At 36.2% G+C, this 23,032-nt stretch overlaps 1 protein-coding gene across 1 annotated transcript in view; it reads right to left on the bottom strand.

The window, feature by feature from the left end:
- Window positions 1–1,174: 1,174 nt before the first annotated feature.
- LOC121330242 (polypeptide N-acetylgalactosaminyltransferase 18) overlaps window positions 1,175–23,032 on the bottom strand; it is a 91,604-nt gene continuing 69,746 nt past the window's right edge. Inside the window, exons 9-11 of the mRNA XM_041276596.1 lie at window positions 21,002–21,097; window positions 10,258–10,422; window positions 1,175–3,760 (exon numbers count right to left, since the gene is read on the bottom strand). Coding sequence (XP_041132530.1) covers window positions 3,614–3,760; window positions 10,258–10,422; window positions 21,002–21,097 — 408 coding nt within the window. The 3' untranslated portion in view covers window positions 1,175–3,613. The remainder of the gene's footprint in view (window positions 3,761–10,257; window positions 10,423–21,001; window positions 21,098–23,032) is intronic.

Here is a 23,032-nt window from a genome sequence, read left to right as displayed (position 1 = left end):
TGATTAGCTGCCATAGCTATGTATGAGATGAAAATACCCAAGGTGCATACAGTAATTACATTTTCCAAGGCTTAATTAAAATGCTGTGTGTCAATTGATAACTATTCAGACATTGACAATCACTCAGGTACTTTTTAAATTACCTCAATTTGAAAGCTGTTTTCTCATTTCCTCAAACTGATGCTTGGTCCCATGGAATCATTCCCTTACATTTTCCATTTTGTTATAATAAATATGTAGTGTCAACAATGGAAGGTAAATCAATCTAATTTAAAGAGAAATGTTTTGACAAATGCAATTGCTGGCAGTGGCCCTTGGCAACAGATAGGTTTGTATTTAATCTATGTTGCCAGAGTCCAAAGTTGGCCAATGACATCAGTGACCGGGCACTGTTGTCAGAGGCCAAAAGCAATGGCCAATGACAGCATTGGCCGATTTATTCGGGTCAAAGATCTAAACAACAACATTGACCGAGCAATGAAGACATTGCCCAGTACTAGGAGGTCAATGCTGAAACAATTGCAATTAAAACTACTAAAATATAAAGAGGTAAAAAAAAAAGCAAGCAACTCCTGTATATTTTAGAATACTTCATTGCTTTATTCAATAAGATGTATTCAAAATTTAAAATAACTATACAGATTTAAATTAACAACAATGCTTATGGCATTTTTAGAAACTATTGACTATCAATTTATAACAAACAGCTCTATATATCAAATACATTCTCAACTATTATTTGTAAATAAGAGAAGAACAGAGATACACCTCACTGAAAATAGAAGAACTGCTTAATAGCAAATATGAAACGTGAAAATGTATCAAACTCAAAAGATTTATTTACACAATATTTGCAAATATTCGGAATGAAAAGAACGAGAAGTAATAATGAAACACAAAACCAGTAAAAGGGTAATAACAGATTCATATCAGATGAGTCAATTGGGGAATAATAATAATAATAATAATAATAATAATAATAATAATAATAATAATAATAATTTAATAATCGACAATCCCAAAAATCAAAATTAGACGGGATATTTTAGACATTGTTTAAACATCTCAAAATATCCAGTACCCCCCCCCCCCCCCCCCCCCCCCCAAAAAGGGCTCCCGATGCTTCACACTGTACGAAGATGAGCACACACTGTCCTCCAAAGCGTGTGTCATCAGCTGACCGCATTTTTTCACACTGCAGACTCACCATGCAGCCACCTCAGAACTAAGGCTCAGCTCTGGCATACCTGCAGGCACCCGGCCAGGCTACAGGGGTCACTGCTGCACGGTGAGCTGAGGTTTACTAAACGGTCATAATTTACAATATTTACAGTAGATTTTCTGAACCATGAAATGTTTATTGTGTTTCGATGTAAAAGTAGATTTGGTTCCCAGTCAGACCATTTCAAATTGTTTTCCCAGAAGAACATCCATGTCAATGTGGTAGTGTTGCCCTTTGTGTTTTAAATCTCCCCCTACTGTATCTACTCTAGGAAACCTAGGTGTGTATTTTTATTTCTGATCTTGGTAACACAATGTTAAGGGCTGAATGCAGCTTTTTAAAAAAAATAATGCAGGATTTGGGATGATGCCAAAAAAAAAAAGTAGTTAAAGACAAAGCAATTTATTTTTGCATTGTGCTAAGAACAGATCTGGACTGTGTCAGTTTACCATCATAATCAAACTACACAAAAAATACAATGCAACGGTAGTGGACAGGAGGAATAAGACTAGTCCAGTGTGTTTTAAAACCAATTAAAATCTACCTGCTAGAGTAATGTAATAACCATACCGATACATCACAGTGGGGCATGAACTATATGCATCAGTCACTTAAGGACTTAACTCTATCATTTTCCATCTCTTCAATGAAAGTGTCGAGGGACAAATAGAAACAATAACACCTGGATCCTGTAGCTTGCATTAATGGATCATGATAAACCTTGACTTGCTTAATATATTGTCCCTGCCAGGTACTGTACAGCAGCTTTATTGGAGTTTTGTATTCTAAATATTTAACATTATTTTGGTCTTCCAATCTACCATAGTTGGTTGATCAAGCATAAACACAAGTTGGCATATCAAAAAGTGATACCATAGCATTTTTCCTCCAGTCACGTAATGCTTAAAGATTTATGGCAGGATTGGCTTTTTTTTTCTCAGAAATGCTGCTTTTTCTAGAAACTGAAAATAAATTACATTTGAATATGCCACTACATTTAACAAATGAGTCGAGTATGCCTGGACTGGATTTCCTGTAATTACCGAATAAGTGTGTAGACTCTTAAGACAGATGGAAGCACCTGGGTGTCCTTCAAACATCTTTTAAAAGGCAACTGGCTCCCAGATTTTTTAATCTCACTATGGATAATACAAAGACTCAAGCAATGGATCAATGACCACGTGTACTTTAAAGAATATACAGTAATAGACATTCCCAAAGACGGATAATGAATCAAAGATCCTCATAATTTGCCAATTATGCTCATGTTGGCTCCTATTCCCAATATTCTAATTATTTAAAAAGTTGACATTTGACTTCATTAATTAAATAAAGTTGGGTAAAGTGGACTGTTGTTAATAGGACCAACAACACTATAGCGCAGTCTTTAAAGTTCTGTAATTAAGTCCAGTTGATTTTCAGTTTTGAATGCGTTGTTGTGCCAGAGGTTGGGTTCCGCAGCCAGTTTGAAATAGAGTCAAAGACTGACTAGCAGTTATTAGGCCAAAGGAACCTAAATAATTCCAGTGTAACAGGGCAGGGGCTGAGTGCAAAATGGCTAGCACTGCACAGCAAGCCAGCAAGCGTGCTCATCTGCATTTGTGCTTTTGAAGCTTTTAACCTCATTTTACTGATGGGATAGAATCCATACCAGCAGTGTATCACACAACACTGCCCATTACACCAGCACTCACTAAAGCTTGACTGTCTTAATATGTTTTTTAAACAAGACCATCAATTACCATTACTGCCTGTTCATCTGCATTCATCAAATAAAACACACTACACATTTTTTCATCAATACTTTTTTTAATGTCAGATATTATAAATATTCTCAATTTGATCAATATTTACATTTAGAAAATATTTTAAAATCTTGCGTCTGACATATTCCACCACACCATACAACTTGATTTCATAGTAAGTCCTACTAGTCTGAGACACAAGAAGTAAAATTACAGCAGGAAATGTTGCAAACAAGTGCTACATGGTAGCAAGAAAGTATCAAGTACAGAATAACGGTATTCTGAGGTCAAGTACAACTCCCCAAAATGGACTTCATCATTTTGAAACACAAAACAAGTTTATGCATACCTCACACTATTTTTTTCACTCTCTCTCTCTTAACTGCCAAATATATTAATCAACAAATCCTGGTTGATTTTAGAAGCACATATAACTAGAAAAATGTTCAACATTTACAATATGAGGCTATTATATGAAGTCCAGGACACCAAGATGATAGAAATAGTTCTTCTGTCAATTCCACCCACCCCCCCACAAAAGAGAAAAACTGTGTTCAGAAGGCATAAACATTATTGAGTCTTTCCTCATCAAACAGGACTCCAGGTCCCATAGAGTATGTTCTGAGACAATGCTTGACCTATTCTATCATAATGACGACCCTGTCAAGAGATTTGTGATAGTCCACTGCTGCCCTGTACACTTTTTGAGAACAAGCTGGAACCCAAACTCATTATCGGTGCTTTCCTGGAGCTCTAGACAACGCTTTGATTTTCTGTTCTGGATCGAACCTCCCTGAAAGAGAGCACATGGAGATATCAATGCGGGTTTTGCTCTGAGATCATGCCTGGTGGACCTTTGCCAGAGGCATCTAAAAATGTAAACAAACACTTTATTGAAAAGGGGAATCAAAATAAATATAGAAACAACAGTCAGAGAGACCTATTAGTGTTTTTAAGGACAGATACTATACCTAGTAGGTTCCTCATTGCCTTCATACCACATTAAACAGTCAACCAGATCATTACTGGGTGGTTATAGACCTAGGGCAGTAATGTGCACAGCGTCTACCACCATGGACATTGAAATCCACTTGTTTCTTTATTACTGAGCTGTTGGGCAGTTTTCATAATACAGGGTTTGGCATTTGTCTTTTATTTCTACATTGAACAGACTATTCCCTTTATCATCATAGCTCATATCATGTCATTTTTCCTTTCACATTATTTATTTATTTATTTTTGGCTGTTTTTGTTTTTCAAAACCTGTAACCCTACAGGGCAGTCAGCTCACAGACACTAACGGTATTGGAAGAGGATTCATTGTAAATGTCCAAATGAATCTTGAACTTTTTGGCAACACTGGACATATCCTCTAATATCCTTAGAGTTGACTGAATAAGTGTGTATGCACATGGATGTTGCTATAGCTCATTTAGATAGCTTTCCCATAGCTTTAAACATTCTCTAAATTGCCTTATGAAGGAGCTCTTTTGAGACAGATAATACATGAAATACATGTTTGGAACTGCAGAGGGGCTTCTTCAGTTGGCATAACACCACTGCATTCAAATTAGTACAATTAACAAAAAATGCAAAAATAATTTTTACAAACCAGAAATGCTGTGTAAAATATGTATTTTTTATTTTGTAAATAATATTTTGTCATCCACTCCTGCTCTCTTGTCATGGAGTATATACATTCATCTAACCTAGAATATTCTTAGTTTTTTTTTTTTTTTTTTTTTTTTTAACTCAAATCCAAATCCCATTGTGAGCTGATTTAACCATGATCACCATAGCAACCAGTGCTGGCACAGAGGCTTTCTTGGTTGATAAGAGATCCTCTGTTTTGTCAGATTGCCAGTATCCTTCACTCCCTTCTTAGGTCCTAGCAAAATACAGTTTCAAAGAATCAGATTTAGATAAAAAAAAAAAGGAATGGAATTGCAAATAGAAATGACTACTATAAATGTATTGTGGACACATTGTGTGCAGTTGTGTAGATTTCCAACATGTGTATTTTTAGAGAATACAGATATACTATCCCATCTGTGACTGTACTTTTGTAGATATCAAGAAACTATGCCTGTCTACATTATAATTGTAAATTGCTAGAATTCACTAGTTCAAGTTAACAAACTGAATCTGATGGAGGGTGAATTCTGAAAGCCTTGTCATGCGTTCAACATAATTCACCTGTCACAACCAGAGGCACATCAAAGCCTTGAGCACTTCTCTTGAAGATGAAATGCAGTTTGAATATTTTTTAAAACTGAACAGTTACTTCCTCACATTATAACAAATGTTCAAATAAAGTGTTCGTTTGCATTTCTTACAACCTTTTTTTTTAAATAGTCTTAGTTGATTTTATTATTTTAAGCTCTTAGTTAGATGTTATTTTTACATTTTTCCCCCAAATACCACTGTTTTACAATACCCCATCCCAAGAATAAACTACTTGCGATAACACAGACCAGTTGCTGTCTGCAGTGCTGGTGGATGATAAATCCTAGGAGGAAGACACTTCCTCGAGTCCACTTACCTCTCAAACCCACCATGTAGGAAACAAATGAAAAAAAACACTGGGAATGCCTGTGGTAGTTTATTTTTCTACTTATATGGTAATGTGATTTTGTTGGCCCTAGAAGACAAACACTGATACAAGTGGGTTGAAAATGAAGAAACAAGAAATTGTTGTAGTTCTATTTGTTAGTCATTTTTAAAGTTTTGCTATAAGCTTTCTTACATATGGAATGTCAATAGATCAACTCATTCGTATTTTACCAATATAATCTAGTTTTCTGTGCAGTTTTCCCATGACCAGAAAGTTAAATGCAAGTTAATATAGATAGACGCTATTTAATGTGAGTCTGGGTAAAAAAGGACTCAGATATGTGGGGGACAGTTCTTTCTCTTGTACAGCTGTAGACACTATGTGGGCCCAGGCTTCACTACAACTCGAGCAGAACGATTACTGATCAAATCACATTAAAAATCAGAAGCAGCAGACATCCAAGCTCAAATTTAATTGTGGTGAGTCGGGATTAAATTATGAAAAATTACAATTTAACTGTGCCTCGCGAGCCCAACAGAGGTCATTCAAAAGGTGGTGAGACATTTTTCACACTGAAAGCCTTCAGTCTTTAATGATTCATCTGCCCCGCGATTGTAAGTGTATACATAACCCTTGATAAATGTTTATCTTGTAAATGAAGATGTATATTGAGTATACATGAGAAAAGGACATCAATTCATTTTTTGTACTTATGTTTATGCAGACCTAGCAGTCCCGTGAGGTTCCAACATGATTTCAAAAGGCATGTGTTAACACACTAAGGTAAGGACTGGAAGGGTTAAAAAGGCCTTAATGCAGTCACCAAGTTACTTTAAATCAAGATGAAGTCTAAGGGGGGAATTGCACATCAAATTAGTTACCGCAACAATGATTAAAGTGAAATAATATCAAGGTAGGCTTGGAGTGATGGTTCAGGTGTCACTGCCCATCAATTCTGCTGCACTGCATATGTCTTCTATTGCTGATGTGTCTTCAGGCATTACTTCAACCTCCACCAAAGTTGTTCCAGTGAGTTTATAATTGCCTTCATTTACATTTTTGTTAATTTCCATTTGAACCCAAGGCCTTATTACCAACTTATTACCTACATAAAAATATTGACTCAAAACAAAAAAGCTAGATATTATGATTCATACATATTTGCTGCTTATTAGCATTTTTTTTATTTTGGTGTGGGACATATACAGTAATGGGTATTTAAAATAACTCCTCTCCCAATGTCAAACATATTTCAAACTGAAGGAAAAAAAAAAAATTCCTCACTATTCAAATCTACCAATTAATCTTTTAACAGATTAATTGAATGCTTATACCCATCCTGGGCAAGATTACATTTTTCACAGTTCTCTTCCCCAAAGCTGAACTCTCAAGTTAGCTAAGCAGTCGCTGACACATGTAAGCCCCAGAGGCTGCACTATGTGATTCTTCTGACTGCTGTGTGGATATTACTGAATGTTCAAATGCCAAAAGTTGATTTCAAATAAACAAAAATTAACTAAGTCACTGATACGCAGGAAATTACTGGACTAGATGCTGCAGACTCATTTTCCTGTATACCGGCAGACCAATAAAAAAAGTAATAGCCAATGTTGAGTAGTTCAGTTTTTATTTCCACACTCGGTACATTTTATATGACAATATGTCAGTGGAACTGGCTGCTGTTCATGGGTTTTTAACACGGTTACTGTACACAACTGATCCCTCTTTTTTCATGTTCAGTTTAACCTTTCGGAGCTTTTTTTTGTCAGCAATGTATCTAAAAATTTACCTACATCTTATGTATATGATTTATTATTTGTTCATTTTTACTGTCAAAACGATTAATTATTGTGCAGTTTATTATAAGCACCGTGGATCGTCTCAGCCAGTCAGATTCAACAATGAAACTAAGTGGTTTTAGAATCACAGAACCCTGACTTAGTCAGCAACTTAGTTTCAATGACAATCAGTGATGGAAATAAGACTCCTATTGCATAGCAGTTTTACCCATTCCAGATTTTAGTATAAGCCTGATTAGCCACACTGTGCAGATAACAATCTCAGGCATATCTTATGAAACGTGTAGTAAAAACAGGAATGGATCAAACTGCTATGCAATGGGGGTCTTATTTCCATTCCTATAATAGCATTAATAAAGCTGCAACAATTAAAATGCCTTTGCCATGGAGCATTTAACTGCCACCAGGTCAATTTACTAGTAGATAATGACGGATGGTAATGCATATGCATTGCAAAGGGCATTAGTAGTTCTAACCCACTAGCGGGGCTTGTCTGAAAGCAATATATAAAATATGTTTTATAATTATGTCCCTGTCATTTTCCATAGTAACTTTGTATATGGTATTTCCCTAGGTTTCTTATATCATCAGGTGAATGGAAACTGTAGTTGAATATAATGCATCCTGTAAAAGATGTGGTATAAAACTTCCAAATGTCCATAGGTAGATCGCCAATGCAACAAGTTTGTTAGAAACAAAATTGCCTGGCACATCTGTAAATTAAAAAGGAGCAAACGGTATCATAAGGTAGATAAGCTACCTCTATTGTAAATATCATTCTTCCATTTACTGTACACCCAGCTTCTGATTTTTTTTTTTTCAATAGCCTTTGGTAAAAAATGTTATAATGCCATTTCTCCTCCTCCATTTGTTGTGTACAGAAGTGACTTGGAATCTAAATTAGCTGTACACTGGTGATTTCAGAAACTGCATTTAAAATCATTTTGACTAACTAGCGACCTAGAGTTTCATTCCCTTCGTACAATTGAGTCTCACCCCACTCAGTCCTGTATGATATCAAAACAGATTATGCAAAGCTGACTTTGACAACTTTTGAAGATAATGAGAGGTGTTTTACTTTTTACTTTGTATTCAGCTAATATGGTAATGTTACAGCAGTTGAAAATAATACAATTAATAATATCAGGGATTGCTGGAAATAACCCTGGGGGGGTGGGGGGGGGGGGGGGGGGTGGGGGAGAGTAATCAAACTGCCATGCTTTTTATTTAAGACAACTGTTTACAAATATTCCAAATTTCTGCTTCTGTGATGAAACCAGTTGGCACTGAGGCAGAATGCATGACAGGAAGTACATTGAGTAGGTGAGCTTTAAAGTGAGTTCAAACGTTAATATTTCACCTGAATTAAGGACATTTTTCTCTCGGCTAGTGGTGAAGTTACAGATTCAAAATGAAATTCAAATTAGACTATGCTAAAATGTTTAAAGAAAACAGAACGAGGGACAGTGTCTCATTTATTGAGTGTCTTTGTATTAACCAAAGCATAAGGTGGCATACTCAAGCTCCATGATTATTATACGCAGTTAATAGCAGATATGGTAGTTGTGCTGTCTACACAGACAACTGTGAATTCTGGAGGCTCATTCAACAGCAGTTTATTCTGCTGTACATCCCACAGAAAGAGTCTGCATCAATGAGCAACTTGAGGTTTTAGTCAATAAATAACATTACCAATGTGTTCTCCTGCAGTGCTTTTTTTTTCTTTAACATTTCCAATAAAAATATCATGCTCCTAATTGATCACATTTGACTCAGTGGCACTAATGCATGATTAATAAACTACATTTCTCCTGAAAACCATTTAGGACTGAGATATTTAGGACTGGATGATCTGAAAATCGAAACACAGGGAGCATAAACTATTTATGAAAGTGGAAACTTGAAAGGACCGCTCTAATTTAATGTTAGTCCTTCTTTAAGGGCAGCCATCAATTACACAAAGGCGCTCTAATCTAAGTGATCATTAGATAATTAACAAGGTATTTATTGAGATTTATAACACTCATCCCCATAATTAAATACAGATTATACTTTGTATTCTTTTACCTTAAGCATTAGGAAAGAAAGACGTAGACATAGCTACTTATGTCATTAACTTTTATGCTTCAGTTTACCCCACTTTGTAGTTAATTAATAATTACTGTACTGTCAGAGCTGGCTGAGTGTCACGTATCTTTCCTAATTGTTTGACTTCGCTACAGAGGCACATGTAAAACTCTCATTATACACTCACAATATAGATAAAGAGGGCAATAGGAAAAGATATGCTTCACCCTTGTACTTTAACAACTGGAAGATAAATGGAAACCTAAAGAATTATGCAAACATTGCACTTTAGTTGTTTAGTTGACTTTTCCTTTCAGGAAAAAAAAACTAATTGAACAAAAGTCAATATATACGTCAAAGTTCGCAGCCGATTTTGCTCAATAATTATAAATGGTCAGAGATTGAATAGCCTACAGTACATCGCTGATCACCTACTTAGAACAAGACCATTGTTTTTCTCTGTATTTTATATAAGGTTTATAAAAGTACCGGGAAATGTAATGGTTTGATTTTATTCTGCCAAATAATTCATCTGCATCTCTTATTGGGCTTAACACAAGTAAAGGGATCCAGCTTGCTCCCCAATTCCATGGCAAAGTGCCCTGTGGCTCTCCATTATTATACTGTGGCAGATCGTTCTAGTAGTAATGTGCACTGTGACATTCCTTAATTGCACTGTAAATGCTACTCCTGCATCTCCTGATCCCATGACATACTGATACTGGGGTGATTCCCAACGACTTCGATCTCTGGGAGCACCCTATTGCAATCGCCAAGATGACCAGCTGAAAATAGATGATAAAAGCTACAGTTTTTGTAATCAGGATAACTGCAGTATTTTACGTTGCTTAATTTCTGGTTATTGCTTACCTGAGTAAACAGCCAATAGAGTTTCATCCTCTTTGCTTTGGCATAGCTGCACTCAATCAGCTTCAGCCTGCTGTTGACGTCCACCAGGCATTTATTGTCATCATCGTCTACTGTAGGACTCAGGACACCAACATGGAACTGCTGGCTACTGGTATAGTAAACATTCTGCAGTGAAAGAGACATCATATTGAGCAAAATATTGTCCAACACATTGATCTATTTTATCCCATATATAAAGAGCAGTCATCTGTAAATTGTCCCATACATTGTACTACACGTTTCACTGTAATAAAATACGCTGTAATTATGCTTATATGATTTCTTGCCATCTCATGGTCAGCAACATGTATAGCACGCAGGGTTTATATAACCCTGTAACAGTGAAGTCCCTGCCTCAAAAGGTTTCTGAGATGTGAGGCTTTGACACTGTGATGATGGCAGCTTTATAAAATGACTTGCACTAAAGGGTTAATTTTTCTTGTATAATACCCACAATTAAACTTGACAGAGAGTCATAGAATACAGCTGTGTACCGACTATGAAGCCAATGTCTTAAAGCAAAAGGTCTTTGTCATCTGGGAAAACACCTGACCCCAATACAGTGACCTTCTTGGGTCACAGGTCAGAGTGAGGGGAGTGGTCAGACTTTGTGTAACACTTCAACTGTGAGTTATTAGCATTCTGTACGTGTGGCAGTTCAAGCAGATTTTCAAATTCGTACAAGCTCTCACAGGGATGCTTAAAAACATTCACAAAGAAACACTTCTATTTGAATTTCACATTAATTCATAAATCCTATTTTTTCCTTATGGATAAAAAACATGTCAGTCTTTATAAAACACAGAATTGTAGCCAACACAAAAAATACAATAATGTTTGAAGATAAACACCGACTTCTGACAACAGCTGTCAACTACACAGCAGTTCTTCAGATGCACCTCTATCAAGACATGTTCATTAAAGGATTAAGATTAATCCTATCTTAATTTATCTGGAGTATAACATAGTGTACACTTGTGTGTCTTGTTCAACACAAATATTTGTGCATGAGTTTTGTCACGTCTTTTTTAATCATCATTTCATTTGTGATGTGTTAAATACCAGGAGACATTAATTCTCTGTGCTCTGATATAACAGCAGTTTAGTCCTGAAGTTAATCAAGTATGAACTGTGGAAGCCTGGATAATAAAATAAATACATTTTAAAAAAGCGTAGGCTTTTATTAACTCAATTGTATATCATACTGTGTACATGTAAGTATGTAATTCTGAGCACTAATCATGGGTTTTCAAAGTCTTATTAATAAAACAAAGTTTGATATTCATTGAACTTTCATTGACTTGCTAAAGAAGCCAACAACAGTCTTTTACCATTAAGAAATAAATATCACTGATGTTTCCATGCGAGCGTTACATTGTGTTGTGGTTAACAAAGGCTGCTATATTTGGGATCCAGTAGAAAAACAACAATTGCAATATTTTGACTTGTGACAATCGCAACTAGCTCAAATTGACAAGAGAATGACAAAGCTTGTCAGAAATATTCAAGAATGATAGACTAAACCCTCAGAATCTCAGCTTGAGTCAATAGTAATGGTGTCCATATTGTAAAAGCAGCCTGGTAATTTCTGGTAATTGACATAATAATCTTAAGAAATGCCATATCAGTGATGGCAATGTCATATATATATATATATATATATATATATATATATATATATATATATATATATATATATATATATAATATATATATGTTATAGATAACAAAAAGAAAATAGTCTGAACTACGGACTGCTTATGCAGTTTCTGTCCCGTTGTCTAATAAGATATCGCATGAAAAGACAGCTTTTACAAATGTTTCTATTAGTGGTTAAGCGACAGATCATCATGAATGAACAGGAGATTCGGAAGTGTCTTTTCCACTATGAAATTGTATCTGGAATTTTGACTGTGAAATTGTATTCATCGCAGAGCTGAACAAATACTGAACTTATTCTCATGGGCTTACGCTGCAGTATATGAATCCTAGACCTTCCTTATTCTGTCCTGTGTTGAAAACCATGCACTGTAGGAAGTGTGCTGACATAGAACAAGTCTAAAATGGATAGGTTAATCATCACACTTAGAATCCATGCACAACAGTAGAAATACTGTGTGCTCTGAATCTAGTCTATGGTCCCTGAGTTCGCCCTGGATTTTTTATCTTCGATGTGGTTAAACCAAGCCAGATACTATTCACTGAAAATACTCATGTTTATTAATTAGTACATTTCTACTTTGAAAGGTTCAGTAATTAAGGTCAAAACCTCTTTAACGATGTATGAGCTTCCAGGCAACAGCGTTTAATCAGAAATACTCAAGCGTTATCTAGGGGATAGGATCAAGAGGCACACAGGATAAGATAATAATGTGCACACAGATAAAAAGAGACTTCAGTAGACCTTGCATCTTTAAAATAGTCTTAAGATGCAGAGAAAATAATTGTAATGTGGCATCCTCAAGTTTATTCCTCCAAATTACAGTTCTCAAAGTTCAATCTCAAATCATTTTGTATATGCATTCAGACGTATTTCTGAATATACCTGTTGAAATACTTTAAAAATTTTTGCTCATTTGGTTGTTACTAGCTTACTGATCTCATCAAGCAGCTTCTTGAAGGATCTCAGGGTGTCAGCTTCAACATTATTGGGGAGTTGGTTCCAGACCAACAATTCTCTGTGTATTTGCATTCAGACGTATGAAGAATCTTTGTGTCTGCAATCAGTTTCCTGGTCTTTGTTTCTTTTTTCAGGCTGAAAAAGTCCCCTGGATCGACATTGTCAATACCTTTTAGAATTCTGAATGCTTGAATCAGATCGCAGCGTAATATTTTTTGTTCAAGACCGACTTGGATTCAATTCATTTAGCCTGTCTGCATATGACATGCCTTTTAAACCAGGAATAATTCTGGTCGCTCTTCTTTGCACTCTTTCTAGAGGAACAATATCCTTTTTGTAGTGAGGTGACCAGAACTGAACACAATATTCTAGATGAGATCTTACTAATGCATTATAAAGTTTTCCAGAATACCGCTACACATGACAGTACCACAGATTCTCCTTTATTTAAGGACAAACAATAGACATCTTTGCGTGCAATCCTTTCACAATTATAAAAACACTAATTTTTTTGCAAACCATTGCTTACAGAGGCTATTGCTATTACAGCCTGAATGATCAATAGTTAATATTGCATTCATGCTGTTGCATAAGAAGTTGCATTAAAAAGAACCCAACTAAATACCAGACCTCTAGTTTCAGTGTGTATTCAAAGAGGATGGAGGTGTTAGTCATCGGCTATAGACAATGAGCCTGGTTTTTAATTTAATGCCCTCCAGTGGCTGATGGTCTGGGTAACTCCAAGTTATATCTCTTCACTTGTTATCTACAAGACGAAGCATGATCTGAACTACACCAAAGATTCAACTGGAATGGAAAGAGATGATTCTGAATAAGCAACACTTCAGATTTTTAACATTGAGTTTCCCCAAAATGTGATTGTGTTTGTATTTTTTTTTTTTTTTTTATCTGTGAAGCACTTTTTCTTCTGAATCATAAAGTTGCTGCAGATCAATCTTGCCAGAACACTGCTGGTTTCCACAAAATATAAACAATATTACTTCTAATGTACAAAACATTTTTAGGACTTTTGCTTTTTTGTATCTTTTGGGGATGGCACACATTTTGGTTTCTGATTCACTTAAACATGATAAATATATAAATATTATTGAATAGAAACTTTTAACACTGCAGAATAAAAAAGACATGTGCAACTAGGGATGCCACATTTTTTTTGCACAAAACTATCACTGTCACGTACTGCTTAATGCAAACCCCAGTTTCGTGGGTAATAATATTCAAAAGGTTTACAGTTTTAACAAGGTCTGCTGTGTGGAGGCTAGTCGATGGTAGATTGTTGTAGAATCACTCTTTGTGGGGAAATATACATTAATGTTAATATTGATGTTACATCATGCAGCTTTTATACTTATGGCAAATATAACAGCAAGATCAGGTAAAAGAAAATACCTTCAAAAACTATTAACACAGGTTCATCAAAGCACCACGGCATTGAATAAGCCCATTTCGTAAAGTTCCCTCAATAATTTTAGAAGCCATCCCAGAGCTGCAAAGCTCAATTTAAACATCACCCCAGGAGATAATTTGACCAGTAATACCTTGTCAGAGAGTTGAATCGATTTGAACAATTGCAGCAACACACAAGGCTTGCCTGTTCAATTATTTATGACTTGTGAATCACTGTGACCAGAATATTTAGCGATCTGTCAATGGCAGTGGACTGTCGCTGTGAAATAACACATTCTAAAGAGGAAAATACTTAAACATAACTGCACTAAAACGATTATGTCCTTAGTCAACCAGAAATGTACATCAATGTGTTTTGTATTAATGCTACAGTGAAAATACTAGAAATAGGTTTTCTGATAAACTAAAGTGATAGTGGAATCATGTTCCTATTCCAAATGTTGGCAAACCTGTTATTTCTTCAGTACAGATGGTGGTGGTTAATATTGTAGCTTTTTTCTGTTTTCAACCTGCAAGCTTTGCCTTATTTACAAAGCCTGTTCTTTATATGATAGGGAAATGCGCCTTTTCTATTTTGAAAAAACAATAACAAATTGCTTGTACCCGAGTCCCACATAAAATGTTTCATTTCGGTTTCTTGAGTAAATAATATAGACTTCCAATCTAGATGTTATCTGAAGAAACAAGTTTGTATGGCGTGTTCTGCGTCTGCTTTAGAATATTGTGTCCAGTCACCCTGGTAACGCACCAAAGCTAAATCAAGCACAGTATCCTTTCTGCTCTGATTCTTGTAAGTTCTGGAGCATGGGGTAATTCAATAGATATATGCTTTTATTGGAACGAAAACACTGAGGAACCTTCACTGGAAACAATCAGCATATTAAACTGTATATATTTTCTCTGTTTGTCTTTTTATCCTAAGGAGAAGGAGAAGTTAAATTATTGATTTGAGTAATTTCTTTCTAGCTTTAAACTTCAAAATAGGGATCTATTAGGGCTTAATGAAAGGCACCCATCTTTTCAGAGACAGATTCTTATGCTGTATCATGTCTGTATAATAACTGTTTGGCATTAGTTGTGTAGCCACACTAAAGACATTCCTAGACTAACCCAGCACAGTGAGTACAAAGTCACATCATGAAGAGGAAAATGCAAGAATATGTAGTGGTGATGTCAGGCTAGGAAGAACACGGGATACAGACAGGACTGGTGAGCTGGTTATCAAAGTTTTAAACAGAAAACAGAACACTTTCGTAAAAACAAACGGCGATTTGGCCAAAACAGACCAAAAAAAACAAGCAGACACTAACAAACAGGGACGAACACTAAATACACAAGTATCATGCTGGCCCTCCAGCATGATAGCGATTCTTATTTTCTTTCCTGCTCTTTCTTTCATTCTTTCTTTCAATCGCCTCTCTCTCTCTCACCCGTTCTTTCACACCCCATCCTACAGACATTTACACAACTGGAAAGTTCATGGGAATTGCAACTTTTCTATTCAAAGTGGTTTATCTTATTATTTACAGCAGGTGGGAAAAAAAACACTGTCTAATCAGTCACACAAGGCTAGCTTAATAACACAAATGTGTGTGGTACACGTCAGGTGTGAATTTGTTTCTGTGCCATGCCTGTATAGTACTGTATACAAATGAAAGTATTTTAATGTGATGAATGACTTGTATTTTAAAACCATTAAGAACATTATAATCAATTAAAACTACATAACAGGGTAATTAGGATTATATACAGTATTAACAACCAAAGACTCTCAGGTTGTCATAAAACCTATTCAGTTTTCCCCTGGTCTTCTTGTAGTAGATGTTTATTGTATCAGTTCTTGTTTATAACATTCTCCATTAGTAAAGAACTGCTTCAGTGATTTCCTTTGTAAGCAAGTACAGATAAAATGCTCATTTGTCCTTCTAATCCCTTTGCAATTAACACAGGCAGTGTTACTTAAATAATGTGATCCTGTTCCTCTCAATTTTGACATCCATTTATATTCATGGGTTCTGCAAGCCAAGACTGGTAGAAAGAGTCAAGATTTAATAAGTTCAATGGCTGACAGTGTAAAATACCCCTTAACCTAGAATCGTCTGATAAAATAGGCTTAAAGCAGAGCTGCTGGGGAAAAAACAAAACAAAAACATAATTCAATTCAAATTTGATTTGCCATTTCCTTTTTCTCTGTTGCAATTACAGCATTCTGCCACTGGGTCGCACTGCACAAACATTTGATCAGAGGGTGGCATGTTGTCCAGTGCAAAACACCATCTGGATCAAAAGTAAAAAGACTGGAAATTTAATATTAGACATCTTTGCTGAGAGCTAACAGCTTTCCACATTTGCATGGTATAAATCAATTCACTAATAGCTTTAATGCAAGTTTTTTTTTTATGTACTGAAGAACTGCATTTGTTACTGTGATTGATTAACTGAGCACAAACAAAATGCTAAAGAAGCTGCAGTTTGTTTCTTACACTATTTTAGGATATTGGGATTTCCACTGTACACAGAAACATACATATTACTGTAATCTTTACTGCTATTACATCTTTCAAACCCTTCAGGGTTGAAATGTGATTATTATTTGCGGCAAAATGCTTATTCTGTAGTGGATGTAAAATAAAAATTGTACGTGTTTCTAAGGTAGTCTGTAGCTGTGGTCTTTTTTTTTTTTAGATTCACTTTGGTGCTCCTGAAACTTTTTGGATTGTCATCATGAGAGGCTCAAGTTCTCTCACAGAGCATATGGAGCTCCAACAGGGACCCACATTGTCCAAAGTGCATGCATCAGACATGCTAAGGGTGGTTCCCTCTCTTGTATGGAGAGTAAGCAGTTTTGTCTTTATGCCCAGTAACTGTTTCTTTGTGACAGTCTCATCACAGCATCCTACAAGTTCTGCTATATATATATATATATATATATATATATATATATATATATATATATATATATATATATATATATAAGGCATAATTCAGTTGGCATCACTCTGCAGGAGAACAACATTATCACAGTTAATGAGAACCCATTCTCAGTGATTTGATCTAGTTAAATAAAATAATTTATTATTTGACTGAAGACTAATTCAATCCAATTTCAAATGTATCAAGCGAGGCCTGATAGCTACTCTTTATCCTTCCAATTACAGGACAAACATTGAAAATATTCTCGTACAAAAAAAAATAAAATGGTTAGGAAACGTACACCTCCTAAAAACTCATTATACACCACTCACAATATCCCAAGTGTAGGACATTCTTTGCAGAGATAGTTCACACTGTGACACTTGCTGGTGCTTTTAAATTACACATTCGGAAGACAAATGCATGAAAACAGCTTCATTATAAGAAGATGGTACAAAGTCAAATCAAATGTGCTATCAAGGACTTTGGAGAACGAACTGCAAGATTCCACCTCGTGTTACTAAATTAGCTTTGGCCTAATCTCAAGTCAACTCTCAAATCACCCAGACCAGAAAAGCAAACCAATGAATAACTTGAAACAGCTAACTGACAAGCTATATATATATACACACACACACAAAACTGGCATTGTATACAAATGCTGTGTAATTATTAACTTTCAAACCACTAAACACTTACAGTAGCTGACATAACAGAAGAAGAATATCCTCAAGTTGTTTGAAACTATTGCTGTCAGAGATGACTCTGGTCATGTGAACTATGTCTGCCTGTCTGCTCTCAGCTAACAAGGACTAATGAACAACAACTCTTCTGGAATAAAGGACAATTACCAAATAGAAATATTATTCTGCAATAAAACCACATAAATCCTAGCACAGTCCACGGATACACTAAAAGTGTCAGAATAAGACTTGGTAGAATTTAAACTCAAGTCCAGATAGAATTTTGATGGGGTATCTTGGGATTGCTTTGTGACAAAATGTTTGCTGCCTCTCAATATTTGTTTACCCAGAGCCTAAAAGAAATATAATTAGGGACAACTGCTTGCGATTTTGAAAAACAAAATGAAAAAAGATATAGTTTTGCATTGTATCAATTTATCTGTCATTTCCATCAAGCTACCCATGGCCTGAAGTCAACCTTCTACCTAACTGTTTCGGCCCAGTACTTTCAGTTTATTCGGAGAGTAAACAGAGGTTTTAAAGAGACTGGCAGTTCAAGAAAATGTATCATTTTCTGACAAATAAATGAGTAATTGCAGAGACAAGGACACGGAATGACATTCTGTTTCATAATGTTTGGTCTTTTGATGATTTGCATCTGTCAAAAACAAGACTTAAAATGCAACTATTGTATTAGCCCAGACAACCAGAACACTAGTTTTCTGTGGAACTGGCCCTTCTGCTAATTGAATACTATTTTTGTTGTTTATTTTAGCTCCAGGGAATACTGCAAAGCCTAACAGCACACAGACCCTACTATAAATTATCTGTTTCACCCTGTGGGATGGATTTAGTGAAACAAAAAAAAAAAAAAAAAGATGAATGTTCTCATTTTGCTAAATACCTCAGTCATAATCCTTGATCTATAAATAGCATGTTTTTTTTTTTTCCCCCATGCTTTGCATTTCATAAGATCTATATGAAATTACCCTTAAAACAACCAGAGGGTAGGAAACTATAGAGCTGTCCTGTCCACTGGGTATTTGCTGGCTGGGAGTCTCAGTCTGTCTCACCGAAATTGTGGCATAATACAGGGATTCATATTTTCCTCTAAAAGAGACGCTGTCCATCAGATGGTGGATTGGAGCAGGCTTCAGAGGTGTGTCTTCAGAAGTGTTTTGAAAACAGGTAAGAACAACAGGGGCAGTTATTGGATACTGAAGCTCTAATTTCAAGTTCATTTAAAACTTTTAAGAAATGCTACTGCTATTTAGCATTACCTTTGCCCTGAAAGCGATGGTAATCAAGTTCCTGACAACTGTAACTGATGTGTGGATCCACATGGTCTTGGAATTCTGAGTGCAGAAACTTCAGCATCCATTCTTTGGAAGCTATTCAAGCTTTCCAATGTCATTTTAAAAGATGTCTTCACTTTAAGTTATAAATCCTCAGATCTCTCTCCCCTGTTGAGAATTTCAGCCGGTCAAAGTTGGTTGAATGGGATTTCATCTGGTCACATGATTATCAAATTGACAAGATTTCAACAAGATGTAAGTGCTCATATGGTAAAGCAAGGACTTCCATTACTTTAATGTGTATACAGATTATCTGCTAATATATCATTTGACACTTGGCTTGTCAGATGAAGGGATTTTGTTTTTATATAACCCATGTTCAGAAGTCTCAGGATGGATAAAGCACCCACTGCAAGGCTAGCATGCTTGCACAATTACACACGAGTGTGTACTATAACCCTACAGACTGACTGGGGTGCTGGATCTAGCGTTTACTCACGACTCTAGCAGCAGTCACCCAAGAACAAAAATCTACACCAGAATACTCAGCCTCACTAGGCAAAGTGACATTTCTGAAATATTGCAAGCTTTGAAACTGTAATGACAGCGTTTTAATTAAGCACTGAACAAAATCCCATGCCAACACAATAGACAAGATTCACGAAGCATTCATTCTGCGCAGCATTTACATAATTTCCAAATGGGAGAGAAACTGTTACTGTTACAAATATAGGAAACAAAACGGTTTCAAACGTGTTAAGGCTGAATGAATTTGGCTTGATATATTTAAAGAATTCCAATAACATAGAATGTTCTTTAGATATGTCTTCTAAGGCTGCCATCTTTAAATGTCTTTAAACTTCCCCATGTGGTTTACCATTGTACAGAAAATCTATAAACTAACATTAAGCACCTGATCAGTCTGTGTTGCATTGCAATCACATACTGACTCAATGGCATTGCAGTTGATTATAAAACAACCTAGCTTTTTTTTTTCCGCACAAGGACTGGCTGTAAATTTATTTTTCTTTGCATACCAGATGTGCCAGCACTGGTTTATAAAAAACTGTTAAAAAAAATGGCCTAACTGAAAAAGGCAGGCAAAGTTCAGTTATGAGTTACTGTTTCAAATGACTACATATAACCAACCTCTGCTAATAATTAAGAAAAAAAAGGGTTTATTGCCCAGATAATATTTTAGTTTTTTAAAATTTATTTTAATTTGGAATCGCTATATTATTTTCTCGTTTTTTCTCCCCAATTTGGAAAGCCCAATCATTTTTTTTATTTCAACCTGGCTCACCGCTGCCACCCAACGCTGACTCGGGAGAGACAAAGACGAACACATGGGTCCTCTGAAACCTGTGCCATCAGCCGTCTGCTGCTCTTCAATCTGCAGGCCTACCATGCAGCTACCTCAGAGCTACAGTGTTGGAGGACCTCGCAGCTCTGGGCAGCTTACAGGCAAGCCTGCAGGCGCCCGGCCAGACTACAGGGGTCGCTGGTGCAAGGTGAGCCGAGGACACCCTGGCCGACCTATGCCCTCCCTACCCGGGCCAATTTACAAAAAAAAATGACATCTTGTTAAATGAATGAGAAAGTTCCCCAGTGGCTGACCACAGAGATACTGTTGTGATGAGCTGAAGCTAGTTATACGCTCAGAACACCTGTTTCACATAGCAATCACCATTGAATAAAACTCTAAGGACCTTTAAATAGAAGTGCAACTTGCAAGGCAGGATTCTTTTAGACACACAGACACTGACCTGAGGAGTCATTCCATGGCAGATGTACACGATTGGAATGTTATCTGTGTCTGGCCCTTGATCAAGGCACAAGTCACTTTTGAGGGAATTCTTCAGCTGACAAAAAAAAAAAAAATGCAATGAACACAGTTAATGTTATTGATATCATATCACATTTCTCATCTTTGTTGTCGTCTCTAACACACCGTAATCACGGCCGAGAATAAGGGTGATTAAGGTATTAGTTCAAAGCTGGACGCATTCAAAGCTTCTCATTGGTTTTGGCCTTGGGTCCCCTGTTTATTCTTTGGTTTTGAAAAGCACAAATTGGTTTATCATAGTGCTCTGAAATACCATTAGTTCTCTGCCGGGATAAGAGCCAAATACAAATTCTAAACAAAATGGGTCCCACTCCCCTTCAATTAAAGCCGATCGCTAGGCCTTGCGTACATTTAAGACCATGTACTGGCCATATATTGGTCATAGACTTTCTTACTAATCAACTACAGTAAATACCGATCAACACACTGATCTGTGACTGCTAAATCCACCTATTTGCCAGCAGGCTGAGACATTATCACTTGACTGTAAAAATGTATCACTTGACTGTAAATGCAGCAGAAAGAGAGCTAACTGACAAAGCCTTAAATAGTTAAGAAGAATGTGACCATTGTCTATCAATACCATGTTTACGTCAGGAAGCTGACATCCCTATACAGGGGTACCATATATTAGTTACTGTCAGTTCTGAACAACATCTTAGGCCTTCTGCTTGTTAGGAGATATTGGCTTCACCTCTAGGATCAGGTTCAGTGAATACACTACTTACATATGCCACACTTGGAGTTGTGTATACATCTTGAGAAGCACTTGTCCAATTAAAATTAATAAAGACTCTCTTTAGCACATTTTCTTGATTATGGCATAATATGGGGGCATATGGAGCCAGTCTGTCAGTCCAACTGTCTGTATTGTATATCACTTACATAAACAGTACCTAGAATAGCGCTTGCAGCTGTAGCGTGGGATGAGTCTCGCTGATATATTATTACTTGTGGTAAGCGATTGCTGATTAGAAATGACCCATATATGCAGGTAGAATCTGACATCTTGCCAAATGATGCCCATCTCTTGGTCAGCAATATCCAGCCCCCTTCTATCTGTCAGTACTGATCAGCAGAATGCATCTCTTCAAGTGTGCCGTTTAATGAATGTTTGGAATCCGATCACATTGCCACACAAAAGGTCTTATCTCATCTGCATATGGATAACAAATGGATGGCCAACCAATAATTCGTGTTCAAAACCACAATATTTATGTCATTACCATATGATCTAGAGGGATGTTCAAACACTTTTAAAAACTGCCCAAACTAAATGTTATCAATTTGAGTCCAAAATCATGCATAAGGTCACCATGAGATTGTACTGCTCTCATGTGTATGTGCAAAACAATGTCAATTCCAAGTTCCCTATCAACTGAAAGTCTCTGTACAGTATAAATGTACCAGTACGTGTGACACCTCCACTATATCTGTGTTGCTGTGGATTGCCTTTTTAATATTAAGGCAAACAGTCCATCTAACACTATCTGTATTTATGAATCTCTGGGGCATATAAAATAGGATAATTATACGATGGCTATTACTTTATGTGGATGATTTTGATAAATAGTCTAATAAAAAAATAAATAAACTGCAGAGTTATTTTCATTAATTACTTTGCCGAGATGGTGGCAAGACAGGCAACAGGCCATTAGGCCAAGGCTCTGTGACAGAACTGCTGAGTCATAATTTCTAATTAAGAAAACTGTACGGTGCTAATCACTGTCTTCCAAACAAACTGACCTGTTCTTCCACTACAAGCCAACAATGCTTAATTGCAAGTCTGGTGCAATCCCACAACATATTGCTCATAGGCTCACCAAGGACCCATGCAGGATGTTAACAAATCATATGTACTGTAACTGTGTATATTCAGTCATTTGATGTAGCTCATTTCTGTTGGCTTGCATTTGGATTTATTGTATTACTTGCAGTTCTTTGCAGTCTG

The sequence above is a fragment of the Polyodon spathula genome, chromosome 17 (genome assembly GCF_017654505.1).
Source record: "Polyodon spathula isolate WHYD16114869_AA chromosome 17, ASM1765450v1, whole genome shotgun sequence".
NCBI classification, from domain to species: Eukaryota; Metazoa; Chordata; class Actinopteri; order Acipenseriformes; family Polyodontidae; genus Polyodon; species Polyodon spathula.
The sequence above is the reverse complement of the archived record's forward strand: the minus strand, read 5'-3'. Positions and strand labels throughout refer to the sequence as shown.